This window comes from Acomys minous, assembly GCF_964271855.1.
Source record: "Acomys minous genome assembly, chromosome: 3".
In the NCBI taxonomy this organism is placed as follows: domain Eukaryota; kingdom Metazoa; phylum Chordata; class Mammalia; order Rodentia; family Muridae; genus Acomys; species Acomys minous.
Window position 1 is genome coordinate 92,910,091 of NC_140485.1, and position 15,863 is coordinate 92,925,953.

General features: G+C 46.3%; 1 protein-coding gene across 1 annotated transcript in view; it reads left to right on the top strand.

The window, feature by feature from the left end:
• Positions 1-569: 569 nt before the first annotated feature.
• Positions 570-15,863, top strand: part of CRYBG1 (crystallin beta-gamma domain containing 1) — a 195,465-nt gene continuing 180,171 nt past the window's right edge. The window contains exon 1 of the mRNA XM_084777102.1: positions 570-845. Coding sequence (XP_084633228.1) covers positions 679-845 — 167 coding nt within the window. The 5' untranslated portion in view covers positions 570-678. The remainder of the gene's footprint in view (positions 846-15,863) is intronic.

Consider the following 15,863-nt stretch of genomic DNA (forward strand, 5'->3'; position numbering starts at 1 on the left):
TCACTGTGAGGGTTGTATTGAGCCCTTTCGGAACTGGAAAGCTTTCCTAATGTCCCTCTCCGTGTGTTTTTTAATCCCTTGATGCTTTATGGGCTGTGAGTCCAAATTAATTCTTCAGACTCTTGAGGAGAGTGGAGAAGTTGGCACTCCTGCTTACAAACAGCGTCAGAAACCGCCCAGCACGTGAGTGAAGGAGTCTAATTGCCAGGCGGTCCAGCCAGAGTACCGGCCTCTCTCATCCTTCTCCAGGTGCGGTTGGTTAAGCAGCCACTCACACTGCCAGCCAGACACAGATCAAGAGCTGCCAACAACTCCAGGGGGTGACCTATGGCTGCTGGACCCCAGGTACTGCAGAAACCACACCAGGCTCAGGGGACACTGCTCCCGGCATGTCCAGTAGGCGTCGCTGCCCCGCAGCCTCCGCCCAGGTGCGGGTCTGCGGTACCCGAGGCACCTGAGCTCGCAGCCCTGGCCGCGCGGGGGCGCTGTGGGGCGACCCACCCTTGCTGGTCCCTGTCCTTTAACCCTCCGCCGTCCCGCGCACCGGCGACAAGGGGGCGGGGTCGGGCGGTGCAAAGGCAAAGGCGGGCGAGCTGGAGCCCAGGTGAGTTCTTCCACCGCGGCTGGGCGCCGGGGAGGGCAGCGTCCGCGCAACTGGCAGAAGAGGCACAAGAGGAGATGCCGCTGTCGCCACCATCGCAGGGCGACCCCAGGGAGGCCAGCCCGTCCAAAGCCCCCAAGAAGCACCCCACCTTCCACATCTGGCGCTCCAAGAAGAAGCAGTCTCCCCCGTCTAGCTGCGGGGTGTTCATCCCGCACCCGCCCGGGGCTCTCGGTGAGACCAGGTAAGCACTGCGTGCTTGTTCGGATCCCTCCTGAGCCCGCTCCCTGATTTTGCAAAGCTCATCCCTCCGGACCCCTCAGCTTTGGCTCGGTCCGAGATACTGTGTCTCACGCGTGGGGCCTTCGGGGTTTTTTTGTTTTGTTTTGTTCTTGTGCGTGTGTGTTGGGGGTTTGTTTGTTTGTTTGTTTGTTTGTTTGTTTTTACTTTCTTCGGTAGTCTTGGCCTGGCAGTTTCAAAAAGCAGGAAGGCACTGAAAATATTTTTTATTTCAATGCCTTAATTGTAAAGGCTCCCATGTTCATGGATAATAGTCTCCATTATCCTAGCAAGATCCAATGGAGGAGGAAGTGGAGGGGCTAGCTGACTGTATTAAATATGTAGAGAAACGGAGGCCCCGGGGCCTCCATAGTAGTGTCAGGGAGTAGCAAACCCAGAGATATCTTGTTCTTAAAATACAGAAATTGGGACTATACCTCAGTGACAGGGTGCTGGCCTAGCTTGTGCCCGTTCTTAGGTTCACTGCTCAACACGGAAAACATAAAGGGCAAAAATAGCTATGGTACCTTCACGTTATACGTTGGGTTTTGTGTTGGCTTTATTGTAAATATGTAACTATTCGGTTGTCCTACTGGAATTGATGGTTGGTTCAGTGGAATCCAAGTCTTGTTTCCTCACTATCAAAACGTGACGCTTGGTACTTTATTCAAAAGAAAACAATTTGGTACTGAAATGGCAACTAGAGGATTTTTCCTTCTACATCCCCTGTGTATTTTAGGCCAGTCAGGAAACACCTCGTTTTTTTCTTCAGAACAATGATTAAATGCGTCCTAACAAAAGGTCTGAAAAATAAATGTATTCATTAGTCCTTGGAATGTTTTTCTGTCAGGGCATCTTCACAAATAGTTCATTTATACCTAGGAGAAAGGTCTTGAAATTTAAAGAGCTTGGCCAATTTCTGGTCAGTGTGGCTTTCATTGTGCCCAGGTCTTACCAAATACTTTATTATTGATGTTGTTCTCTTTGTTACTTTGAGTCTCACTGTATATTCCAGGCTGTCCTGGAATTATCATCCCCATGCACTGGGGATACAGGCTGTGCCACCGTCATAGCTTCCTCCCCTAGCCCTCAGCATCTCTAGAATTTCCTTGGTACCTAGTACGCTGTGTGCAGTGTTACATGGTCCTTAAACATCTTACTTAGGAAATAATGTCAAGGAAAAAAAATAGCTGCAAATGTTTGGTACAGATACAATACTTTTTGCTTTTCTCTTTTTAAATTTAACATGTACTTTTATTAATTGTGTGTGTGTGGGTGTCAGCGCAGTGCACAGGCACTCTGGGGTATCGGGTCCTTTGGTGTCACAGGCCACTGCGAGCTACAGATCAGAGGTTCAGCATAAAGAATGTGGGTTCTCTGGATCCTTAACCACTGAGCCATCTCTCCAAACCCCTCTCTGGTATTTTTCAGTCCATGCTTGGTTGAGATGTAGACGCTGATTGTATCAGAAAACAAAACAAAATCTCTCTAAAATCTGCCCCCCCCCCCTCCAGCAGGATTGGTACCACCAGTACTGGCTGGGCTGTCTTAGAATCAGCCTTCCTCTTCTCCAGATAAGGGAGGCTACTGTGTTGCCTGTTTCAAATGTGAATTTAAAACTATCATCATACAAGCAAAGGTGCCGAAGGAGAAATGGGGAGATGGGGAAGTGACTCTTCCAGAAAAGCTGACCGTTGCAAAGCTCATGGACGTTCTAGATTGCTGTGTTGTGTAGGCACCTGTGGCTGTAGTGTGGCCATTCTTAAAGCCAGCTGTTTCTCTTTTTAATTATTTTATTTTATTTTTATTTTTTACATAAAATAGGCAAATTCCATTGCTTCTTTTCCGGCAATTGACTCTTAAAGTCTTTTGTACCCCGACTTTGGCAAACATGCTAATCCTATGTTATTTTTCATAGAAATACTTAAGGCCTTCTGGGGTCAAAGCATTTCTCTTCTCAAACATTAGCATCTTCATCGGAGGCCAACAGTGTGCTCTGAGGGCTTCGGGAGCTGTGCCCACCCCTCAGCAGACCTTAGTAGATACAGTCATTTGTCCCATTTTAATTGAAATTGTGTTTTGCAAAGAGTTTATTAAGGGCCTGGATTCTCTGAGTTTAAATTCCTGTGGCTGTGACACGTGGTTGTGTTACCCTGGCCGGTGACAATATCCTCATTGAGAAAGAGAAAACAACAAGTTGTACAAGTTGTACAACAAATGGTGCATGCTGAGTGCATAGAACGCTCTGACTCTTTACGTTTTAATTTTTTTCATTTTACTTTATTTAAAAAATCTTTTTATTTAATGTTATTTAATTTTAAAGTCTAGTGTGATGGTGTGTGCCTTTAATCCCAGGACTCAGGAGGCAAAGGCGGGCAGATCTTTGTGAGGTCTACATTGCAAGTTCCAGGCCAGCCAGAGCTACATACCGAGACCCTGTCTCAAAACAAAAACAAGAACAAACCCCAAAAAAGGCTTTTAAAAAACGTTTAGTGTGTGTGTGTGTGTGTGTGTGTGTGTGTGTGTGTGTGTAATGAAACAGACCTTCCCTTTATTTCCCTTTACTCTAGATATATAAACATCTTCTATAACATATATATAAAATATATAAACATATATAAATGCCACAAGAATAAAGGGTTTTTATTTGAAGTTTTTACCTTTAGAGGCAGCGGTTCTCAACCTTCCGAACACTGCAACCCTTTAATACAGTTCCTCACTTGTGGCGACCCCCAGCCACAGTTATTTTTACTGCTAATTCATAAGTGTAATTTTGCTACTGTTTTGAATCATGAGGTAAATATGGGATTTCTGACGGTATTAGGGTCCCTCGTGAGTCATTAGGACCCCCCCCCCAAATGGGAGTGATGGCCCACAGGTTGAGAACCACCACTTTCAACTAAGAATAATCAGTTATTTGAAAGAACTGTAGCGTTAATCTTTGTGATTTAAAGTCGATTCTGGCTTGCAGACTTTAATGCCTGGCTGGGAATGATGGGAAAACTCTCCGTCGACTTTCTTGTTATCTAAAACGATAGAATCTAGCCAGGGCTGGGAATGTAGGTAGCTTCCAGGTAGCGTGCTTGCCGACATGCACAGGGCCCCAGGGAAAAAAGTGGGGAAGTCGATTTTTGTTTGGTCTGGTTAACACACGCTTCTTTCCTTTGCATCTTTCCTTTGCATCTTCAGTTTATTTCATCACTGACTTATCTGTCTGTCACTCGCCACAGCTCCTTGGTAAGCGCCTGCTCCCCTTCACTTTTATGATCGGTGGAGCGTCTTAGTTATGGTTTCTTTGCTGTGACAAGACACCATGACCGCAGCTACTCTTAATTGGGTCTGGCTTACACCTGGGGAGGTTTGTTCCACTGTCCTTGTGGTGGCAAGCACGAAGGAGTGCAGGCAGGCGTGGTGCTGGAGAGAGAGCTGAGAGTTCTATGGCTCGATTGGCAGGAAGCAGAAAAAAGGTACAGAAAAAGCCACTGGGCCTGGTTTGGGCTTCTAAAACCTCAAAGCCCACCATGTGAGATCCACTTCCTCCAACAAGGCCACACCCACCCCAGCAAGGCCACACCTACTTCAGCAAGGCCACACCTACTTCAGCAAGGCCACACCTACTTCAGCAAGGCCATACCCACCCCAGCAAGGCCACACCTACTCCAGCAAGGCCACACCTACTCCAGCAAGGCCACACCTACTCCAGCAAGGTCACACCTACTCCAGCAAGGCCACACCTACTCCAGCAAGGACACACCTACTCCAGCAAGGCCAATAATGTCACTCCTTATGAATCTATGGGAGCCATTTTTATTCAAACCACCCTGTCAGGGAAAGGTGGTTTCAGGAGATGATGGCGTGAGAGCTGTCATTGTTATCTTAGTAGTGCCTGTATCTTTAATGAACACACTGGTTCAAATGAAAGTAAAGAACTTCAGTAGCCTAAAAGAAGTTATAGCTATCTCTGACAGTCTTTGAGTTTCTGTAAATCATATGGATTTCTTCTTCTTCTTCTTCTTCTTCTTCTTCTTCTTCTTCTTCTTCTTCTTCTTCTTCTTCTTCTTCTTCTTCTTCTTCTTCTTTTGAGACAGGGTCTCACTATGCAGCCCAACCATCCTGGGGCTTGATATGTAGACCAGGCTGCCCTCAAACTCAGACATCCACCTGCTGCTGTCTCCCAAGTGCTGGGATTAAAGATGTGTGTCTCCATTCCCGGCCCATGGATGTGTTTGTCCATATTCATGAGCAAGGCCTTCCAAGAATTTCATAATTTAAATACATATAGGCTCAACCTCAGTGCCAACAATTTAAAAAGAAAGAAGAATTTTTACATATCTCATTAGGAAGCCGAAGAAAGAACCCGAATGAGTTGCTTCTGATGTGACTTCAGAGCCTAAGCCGAGTGTTGAAAAGTTAGCCACCAGTCTCTGTCACTGTCACTTTATTCATCCTGTCTCCATGCCCTGAGTCATACCTTACTTAGTCCATGTATGTGGTGATAAGTGACATAATTCCTTTTGGAGAGAATTAAAAGACCCTTGAGACTTTCGCTCACTTCTTTTTTGCTTCAGCTTTGCATCTTTTTCCTTTTAGAGTTCGGTGTTAGGGAGACGTCTAAGGCCTCACACGTGACAGGCGTACCCTTCTCTCTCCAGCCATATCCCTGGCCCAGCTGCTTTAACTTTTGGTTTTAAATCTGCTTTATTTGTCGAGCACGAGTGCATCCATGGGTTGAACATATTAGGTACTGGGAACAGTTTCCACTAAAACCGCCTATCTCAGTACGAACATTCCAAACACAGGTCTGCCTGAAGGTCTGCGTTCACTGACAGGTTGTTTGTGTTTCAGAAACATCTGAGTACAAGAAGAGTGGTGTGTTTGTTTAAAGACTTGTGTCTGGCCGGGTTGAAAAGTTGTGTACTTTTCTGTTGCCCTTGGAAATCTTATCAAATGGTGGCTTAGTGGAGATTTCACATTGTATCCGTTTGTATAAAAGGCCTGGAGACCCTGCTTATGAAAGCCGTGTACTCTGTCTTAGAAACGCTCTTCTAGGATTCTTGATGGATTTTTCTATGGCACCAGTTCCCTTTTGTAGTGTGTGTGTGTATGTGTATGTGTGTGTGTTTGTGTGTATGTGTATGTATGTGCGCGCATGTGTGCATATGTGTGCATGTGTGTATATGTGTGTCTGTGTGTATATACATGAATGTCTGTGTATGTATATGTGAGATGTGTGTATGTGTATATGTATGTATGTGTGTCTGTCTGTGTATATATGTGAATGTGTGAATATGTGTTTGTATGTATGTGAATGTGTGTGTATGTGTGTGTATATGTGTGTATGTGTGTATATACATGAATGTGTGTATGTGTATGTGAGATGTGTATGTATGTGTATATGTATGTATGTGTATGTACATATGTATGTATGTGTGTTTATGTGTCTGTCTATATATGTGTTTGTATGTACGTATGTGAATGTGTGTATGTATGTATGTATATGTGTGCATGTGTGTATATACATGAATGTGTATATGTGAGATGTGCGTGTATGTGTATATATATGTGTGTGTGCATATGTATGTATGTGTGTTTATGTGTCTGTCTATATATGTGTTTGTATGTATGTGAATGTGTGTGTATGCATGTGTGTGTGTGAATGTGTGTGTATGCGTGTGTGTGTGTGTGTGTGTGTGTGTGTGTGTGTATGAGCAAGGTCTCACTAGCTCTTAAGCTGCTAAACATGGGCTTTTACCCTGCAGCCTTTATCTCTTATTGCAGCGATAAGACAAAATAAATTTCAAAGAGACATTTCTTCAAGTCAGCAAACGCAAAACCCTGAGACGAGGGACTAGAACCAGGACGGTAGAAGAGATTCTACCCAAGAAAATTTCAGTCTAGTGGAGGGTGGGGCGTGTGGACGAAACTGAATAAAGAGGCCTATGATGCGTTTAGAGCGGAAATAAAAGACTTCACCCGATACCCCGAGGCCAAAAAGATTATCTTGAGGAAGCAGAAGGTATTTTTTTTCTCTCATGACATTTTATTCATATTGAATAATTTCTGAGGAGTTTTACTCTCCGATACACAAATCAGGAAAGGCTCCACACCTTCTTGGATTAGGATTATCTTTAATCATATTCAATCCTAGGCCAGAAGAGAAGCCCAAGAAATGTTTACGTTCAGAGTAGCACCTGGGACGGCGAGGCCCATGTCCGGGGTAGCACAGAGACGCTTTTCTCCAGCTCTTTGAAGCACCCAGGGTCTAGGTCACGTCTTGCAGTAGAAATAGAGCTTAGATTTAGAAAGTGACAAGCTGATATCAAAGCCCTGGCTGAGGTGCAGGGTTCACTGATGCCCCTCAGTGCAGAGGCACACCTCCTCCAACGAGGCCCCGCCTCCAACAGTGCCACGCCCTGTGACCTAAGCACTCAGGCATATGAGTCTATGGGGGCCCGTTCCTGTTCATACTAGCATGTACATACATCCAGGCAAGACACTGATACTCATAAAACGAAAATAAACCAGTCCCTACCAACTACTGTATATATAAATGAAAGTATTGTGTTTGCATCCTGAGTGGGGTCCTCTGGCCGAGGGGCAGGCTTGTCTTCTGCCCCAGGCTTTCTCTGTAGCAGTAGGGAACAGGCTGAGGAACGCGCACACTCAGAGGCGTGTGGCCCTTTAAGTTCGCAGTTGGTGCCAGGCCAGGTAGGGATGTCACAGTCTCTCAAGAACTGCCCTAGCACTGCGCTTCACGCAGGAAGCTGCTCTCACTTTAGGTCTCTGCGTGGTCTGAATCACTTGCTGGTGTATCTTTGAGACTCATCAGCGAAGCGTAGGCTCCGCCTTAGATTGACCCTACACTGTCAGATTATAAACGCCCACTGCTCCATCATCCCGTGGAGGCTCAGCCAGGCTCTGTGGAGCCCACACCCTTGGGTACACAGGAAACAGAAGTTGAGAGAAGACCACTACCCAGACAGAGAAGTCAGAACTAGACTCAGGTTTGTGGTTTTTTTTTACTCTGAGGTCTCCTAGGTGACTGCCTGCACAGCCTGCTCCCAGCCTCTGTCCACCTTTGACAGGGGCCAGTCATTCACCTACCTGCTGGCGACTGTTCCCGTGGAAATCCTCACCTTGACCATGGCCAACAGCTCTCAGACTGACCCCCTAGTCTGGGTTACTAATAGTTGACTGATGTCTGCCTATGAAAACTGGTTACTGACAAGCTGAGGGCTTCCTGAGGCTCTGCTAGCTAGTCCCTTCCCTGCGGCCTTAGGGAATAAATGAACCGAATTCATAATTTGGAAAAAATTTTAATAATCAGATTTTTTAAATTTATTTTTTAATATTTGTTTTATTTTAAATTATGTGTCTGGGTTATTTGTACACATGGGTGCAGTACCTCTGGAGGTCAGAAGAGGGCGTCAGATCCCCCAGCTAGAGTTACAGGTGGTTGTGAGCCACTGGATGTGGGTGCCAGGAACTGGACTCGGGTCCTCTGCAAGGGCAGTACAAGCTCCTAACCACTGGGCTTCTTTCCAGCCCACAAGCAGAGTTATTTAAGTGTTTATTTGTTTGTTTGTTGTTTGTTTTTGAGACAGGGTCTCACTATGTAGTCCTGGCTATTGACCTTAGTTAAATAGATCAGGCTGTCCTCGAATCTGCCTGCCTCTGCCTCCTGAATGTTGAGATTAAAGGTGTGATCATGCCTGGTCAAAAGCAGATTCTAAAGGTAAAAAGGTCATTACAGTTAGGAGTTTGGCCTGGATTAAGCTACGCCACGTGCAGGAACTTCCTTTCTGGAGCTTGATGCCGGAGCTGTGGCCCACCACAGCTTAATTTATGATTCGTCATTTAAAGTTTTCATAATGTCGGTGGACTCATGAATATCCCGTGAATACACAGCTTGTTTCCTTTTGCATCTGCTGGTAGAGAAAGAGTTGCCAGAAACAACTGCTGACAGCCGGGTTGAAGTGAAGAAACCAGGAGAAGACCCTTTCTGAGCCTCTGTACTGAGGTTTTACCCAAGCCTTGCCAGCCACTCTGGGCTCTGCTGCCTCATAAATGTTGGCTTGGCTCCCCACTGCTTAGCTCTCATGAAAGTTGCTGTTGCCTGTAAAACAAGGGAATGTAATTACTACCAGAAGATATTCTGTTTCAGTATGAGCAATTCAAGACAAATTTTTAGAGTCTATACTACCACTGATCAGGAGTCTATTCCTGGATCATTTTTAAATGGAAGCAAGCAATGGTGTCCCTGTGTGTGTTGGTAAGCATGTCTAAACACGCTGGGCTAAGAGCTAGATTGGCTATTCTTCAAGATAAAAAGCAAAGCGTGATGGAATGCCTGGCATTTGCTCAAAGCTTAGCCTCTCACCAGTTTGCATGTTAAGGGTGTCCTGGGCTTACCCTGTCGGAAGTTTCTGGTCCTTTGCCCTAGATGTCCTGGCATTTCTGCATTGTTAAGAGTTAATTGAACCCTTCTCGGTTAGTTCACTTTTATTAAAGCTTTTTTAAAAAATGCCTCAGAGGGGATTAGCAGTCCCTTATGAATCATAACTGTGGAAGGGCAGGTAGATAATATCCTCAGGCGATATGTGCACTGACTTCTCTGTTCACACGGGCTTGCTGGTTGCCTTTCTCTGTGTGTAAACATGCCTGGGCCCTAGTTCCGTTCATTAGAAGACCTACAGAAGTTAAAGAGGAACACACACACACACACACACACACACACACACACACACACACACACACACTCACGGACGCAAGCGCATGCGCACACACGTACACACAAACCATTCATTTAATTTAAGCAGTAACCCACACTAGCCCCCAACTTAATACAAAGCTGATCATGAACTCCTGTTTGTCCTGCCTCAACCTCCCAAATGTTGGGGTTCTGAGCGTGTACCACAAACACCAGGCTTCACGTTTCTGTCCTCATGCTGCTCCATAACTGATCAACAAAGGGCAAAAGTGACAGTAAATCAAGTTTGGACATGCTTTCTAAGGAAAATAGACATAACGTTGGGGTAATGGGAAAAGAGAATTCTTTGTAACTGGATAATTCCCAAGTCTCTCCTATAAATCAAATGAACACAGGCGCTTTGGTCAAGAAGAAATAGGCCAGCAGGGTGTAATGGCACACTCCTTTAATCCCAGCACTTGAGAGGCAGAGGCAGGCAGATCTCTGTTGAGTTTGAAGTCAGCATGGTCTACATAGTGAGTTCCAGTACAGCCAGAGACACACAGTGAAACCCTGTCTCAAAATGAACAAACAAAGGAACGAGAGAGAGAGAGAGAGAGAGAGAGAGAGAGAGAGAGAGAGAGAGAGAGAAGGAGGCCAGCAGGCACACACAGATGCTGAGCGCTCTGATACCCGACAGTTGCTTTCCCGTGCTGTGCATTACCAAATCTCTGCAACAGCTGTGCAGAGTGAGCCATGCCGCCTTAAACTGACCTCTGAGAGAACCGACCGGAAAGAGACAGGACTAGGTACAGGACATTTGAACCTGAGTCCTTCTGATGCCCAAACTCATACTATTTTCACCAATCCTTGAGGAAACTAAATTACCCTATCAAATGAGCTATTGTTGGAGGGTGTTTGCACATAGGGGGCGTAGCTGGCTAAAGAAGAAAACTATCCACCCAGGCATGGTGGTGCACACCTGTAATCCTATCGTTTAGGGGGGTGAAGGTGGGGTCAGGAGGATTGCGAGTTCACAGTCTTCAACTATATCGCAAGTTAGAGACCCGACTGTATTACAGGCAACCATGTCTCATAAAGGGGTTGAGGGTAGAGAAGAAATCTAGATACCGTTTACTGTCTATGGTGGCTTGACTAGGAACGAGCCCCATAGACTCACGCGTTTGAATGCTTGGCTCAGGGAGTGGCACTCGGAGGAGGTGTGGCCCTGTTGGAGGAAGTGTGTCACTGTGGGGGGCGGGCTTGAGGTCTCATAGGCTCAAGCTGTGCTCAGTGTGGAACACAGTCTCTCCTGCTGCCTGTGGATCTCGTGGCTCCTTCTCCGGCACCATGTCTGCCTGCACGCTGCCATGTTCCCACCATGATGACAATGGACTCATCTTCTGAAACTGCAGGCCAACCCCAATGACATGTTTTCCTATCTAGAAGTTGCCAGCGTCCTGGTGTCTCTTCACAGCAGTAGAAACCCTCACTGGGATGTTATTAGAGTTATCACCCTTTAAAAACCAGGAAAGAGCTTTTCTCTACTTTGATAATATGAGCCCTCTGGTCCCATTGTAGAAAAGGGGAAGAAAACATCCCATACCCTGGAAATCATGGCCATCTGTCTTTCCTGGGCACCTGAGACAGGTGATTTGCGGGAGAACTGGTGACTCAGCATTAACTAAACTCGTCATTCCCAGTGGTTCTGCGTATGTAAAGAACCAGGGGGCAAATGTGAGGGTTTTCACCCTGCACAGGCCCGCCACACTTTGACAGTGGCAGGACACTGATGACTCCTGAGGTCCCCATTTGTAAGAGATACTGTTGACTCGAAAGATGTGGAATCTTTGATGGAGAAGGTTTTCTCCTTCTACCTTTCATGTGAGATTTGGGAATTAAACTCAGGCAACTGCCACCTTTACACAATGAACCATCTCATTGGACCCTCTTTTCTTATTTCTTTACTTTTTCTCCTTTTCCTTTCCCTTTCTTCTTTCTTCTTGCATTGCTTGCCTTCCTCCCAGCTCCTGCCCCCTACACCCTGTCATTCATTCATTCATTTGTGCATTCATTCATTCATTCATTCATTCATTTGTTTGTTTGAAAATAGGGTCTCACTCTGTAGCTCAGGCTTGCTTGGAGCTTACTGTATACTCCACCCAGACTGGTCTTGAACTCATGGCAATCCTCCTGCATCTGCCTGTTAAGTGCATCTTGCTCTGTGATGTATGGTCTTCAGTGATTGTGCCTCTAAGTATGAATTGAGTGAAAGCCGTTCACTGAACAAACAGGGCAAACAGTTTCTGTGTGCCCACCCGGGGTGAACCCTTCAAGCTCTACAGAAAACAGTCTCACGCTCATCTTCCTGAGAGCTCCCATACCCACCCTTAAAACAAAGAAAAGCCCCCACGCTCACCTGTATGATAAAGGAAAGAGTACGTCTAAATGGGCGCGGAGGCTGTGGAACAAAGAACCTAGATTTCAGCAGACAAAGGATTTGCACCTCTCAAGAGGTCTCCACAGGGAAGGAGCTCCAGGGAGCCACAGGTGATGGCCGGGCAGGTGCACATGGGCGTGGCTACAAATGCATCTGTTCCTCCAGAGGGATGGTGTTTCTATCTCTATTAAAGACGGATTACAGATGTGCACAGGGTGTGATTGCATGTAAACAGATATAGGCACATCCAGATGCCCTAGGTCTTCATTCATGTTTGTACAAAATGCTAGATTGCCTGTTTGGGAAATTACACCTGTAGAGCAGGGATAAAAGGGGAAAAACAGAAACAAGATAAAACAAACAAACGAACAGCCCCCTCACAAAAACCTCAGTCTAAGCCAGGCGTGACGACAGAGCATGCCTTTCATCTTCGAGCTCTTGAGGCAGGTGGGCCTCTGAGCTTGACACTAGCCTGGTCTTGTGTTATTTTCAGTTGTTAGAATTTGTAGTAGGATTTAGAATCGCCTTCATTCTGAGTGACACACTGTTGTGGGGTGAGCTTTGTGAGTGGTTAAGTTCCTAAAGCTACTTGTAGAGATCTCTATACTCACCCTGCACAGAGAAGCCTAAGCGATGCTCTCTGCGTTTTTCTTGCAAACGACTTTCTTTCATCCTTTGTTGTGGAGGAACCACATCTTGTGCATACATATTGTGACATTTTCTTCATTCGTTTATCTAGATGGACGTCTAAACCAATTCAGTAGATTTTCACTAGTGCCGTCAGAAGCATTTGGTCCAGTATCTTATGTCTACAGTTCCTGGCCAGTGGCCCTCTCCTGTAGCTCAGAACTTGCCAGTGCCAACACTTCCACCCCTTGCCTCTGCCTAGGGGTCTTTTTAATTAATTAATTAATTAATTAATTTATTTATTTATTTATTCATTCACGTTACATTCTGGCTGTAGCCTCATCTCTCCTCACCTCCCAATCCCACCCTCCCTCCCTCTCCCCTACCCCTCTTCCCCTCCCCCTCAGAAAAGGGGAGCCCCCTTCCCAACCACCCCAGCTCATCAAGTCCCATCAGGACTGAGCATGTCCTCTTCCCTTGCAGCCTGGCAAGGCAGTCTCTCCAGGGGGAAGTGATCAAAAAGATGACAGGAGAGTCCATGTCAGAGAGAGCCCTCTCTCCCCTTACTAGAGGACCCACACGAAGCCAGAGCTGCCCATCAGCTACATCTGTGTAGGGGGGCCTAGGTCCAGTCTATGCGTGGTCTTTGGTTGGTGCTTCCGTCTCAGCAGGCCCCCCTGGGCCCTGGTTAGCTGGCTCTGTTGGTCTTGAGGCTTTATGCTGCTAATTGGCTTCAATTAGTCCAGGTCTGAGCTGGTGCTAGTGGGAAATGGCCTAGATCGAATGGACGTAGTTGGGTAGGGCAGAGGGATATGCATCACTGTTGGAACAGGAGGAAGAGGCCATCCCTCCAGCCCCTGGCCTAGCACCTGTGCTTAAAAGCTGAGCAGGGTCCATCCCAGGGCAAATGGTCTTGTTTTTGTTTGTTCGTTTTGTCTGGCTGTTACTGACTCAGTTGTTGCAGCTGCCTGTGGGCCTTTTCTGGTAAATCTCCCTGGGTTTTCCCTCTTGTTCGTGGGCGGCTTGCTCATCCATGTGTCAAGTCCTCTGTGTGCATCCTTTGTCTGCTTCTGCATCTTTGCTCCAGCCCTCCCCTTGGAGAAAGCACTTTCACGATTTGTGATCACATATGAGCAAGATCCTTTCCAGTCTTTAAATGAGGCACAGAGCTAGTGTGGCAGGCGGCTAACTTCATTCCACTTTGTTTCAACTCTGAATCACAGTCCATGATTTTTCTAGAACAAATTCCATAGGAATCATCAAACTTCCTGGGGCCGTTAAGACTTCACGGACCTTTTAAGTCTCAAGTCACCTCTCGACGCTAAAGTGGTGACCACTGACAGGAGCTTGACCATGCAGGCTGGAATCCAGGACTCAATGGGGTTACTTAAAACCCCAGTCCTTTAAAATACTTATTTGCATACCTGTGCACTTGCTCATGCGTGTGAATGCGCCCCCCCACATATGTAGTATGCACATTCTCATGATCTATATAGGGAATTGCTTATTATTTCATGCCCATGGAAATAAATTACTTTAAGCATATCTACTGAATGTCTGTGGAAGGATAATTCTCTTAAAATTCGGTATGACAAAATTATTTTCATAACAACCACTGATGGCAGAAGAGATGGAAACTCGGAGAAGGAATGGCATGTGGAAGTCTACGGCTGTTGCTGTGGCTTCACATGAGTCTCTTGGCCTTCCCTCCCCTAAAGGTCTGTGTTTTGTGTGCGTGTGTGTGTGTGTGCGTGTGTGTGTGTGTGTGTGTGTGTGTGTGTGTGTGTGTGTGTGTGTGTGTGGTGTATGCCATATGCATGTTAGCAGAAGCTAGAAAAGGGCATCAGACTCCCTGGACCTGGAGCTGCTAATAGCTACTGATGTGCTTCTAGGAATGGGATGCTGATCCTCTGCAAGGGCAGTAAGTGCTTTTAACCACTGAGCCATCTTCCAGTCCCTCCATTGTCTTTCCCTCCTCTCCCTGGTGCTTGCCTCCTGACTATATTAGTCATCTTCTGCTAGCTTTAACTAAACAACCAACAGAAGAGATGTAAGGGAGGAGAGCTTTATTTGGCTCACAGTTCAAAGGACACCGTCCATCATGGCAGGAAAGCCACAGCGGTGGGAATGCCGTGTGGTTGCAGGGTGTGAGAAAGCTGGTCACTTTATGCATGTGGAACAGGAAGCAAGCATCCTGGCTGGAAGTGGGCCCGGCCTATAACCCTCAAGACTCACCCAGTAGGTTCAACATTCCAGAGGAGCAGCCAGAGGGCAACAACATACAACACACAACAACAACATGAGGGCCACTCGATGTTCAGACCAAGGTTTGTGGAGAATCACAGCAGCTGGACACATAATTGCACATTTCCTCTTCCACCAGAACCACAAGGTCAGCTTTCTCCTATGGACACAGCACGGTTCTCTTAAGGATACAGGCAGCTCATGGATTCCTAGATATTCCTAGACGGGTTTTGGTTGGGTGGTCTCTGTTTCACGCACCGAGGCATGAGACTCTTTAATGAGAGTCAACGTGGTAATCCAGAACTACAGAGTCTTATCTAGTGCGTCCTCCAGTATGGCTTCATATAAATCTCGTGAGTAAATAGACAGCAAGTAGTTTTGTAATCTTACCGATCTACTAGTGCGTCTTTCTACATTGACTTATGTGCATCCCACGCTGTGAGTGTGAAGGGCGGAGCACAATGTGCAGGAATCCACTTTCTCCTTCTCCCATGTGAGTCCTGAGAATAAACTCGTGCTGCCCTGCTTGGAAGCAAACGCCTGAATCTGCCAAGCCACCTCATAAGCCCATTGCTGCGTCCTTTTTCCTTCCTCTTCTCTTCCCTCTTCCTGAGCCACATGGGTAAGATTAAGGGAGTGAAATAACAAAGTTGAAGATGGAATTAGAAAATATTTATTTGGCTAGCGCAGTGAGATGCTGACCTTTTTATGTACAAACTTCTGCATGCAGAAATGGTGGGGTTTTTGTTGGTAACAACTGGATGGCCACTGAGTGCTCAACTGCTCATTGTATTTGTTTCAATGGCTCACATAGCAAGTTCCAGGCCAAGGCGACATAGTGAGAGTCTGTCTTTTAAAAAAGAAGATGAAGGAAGAGGAGGAGGAGAAGGAGGAGGTAAGGGAAATAAGACAGAGAGAGAGAGAGAGAGAGAGAGAGAGAGAGAGAGAGAGAGAGAGGGGAGAGAGGGACAGAGAGAGAGAGA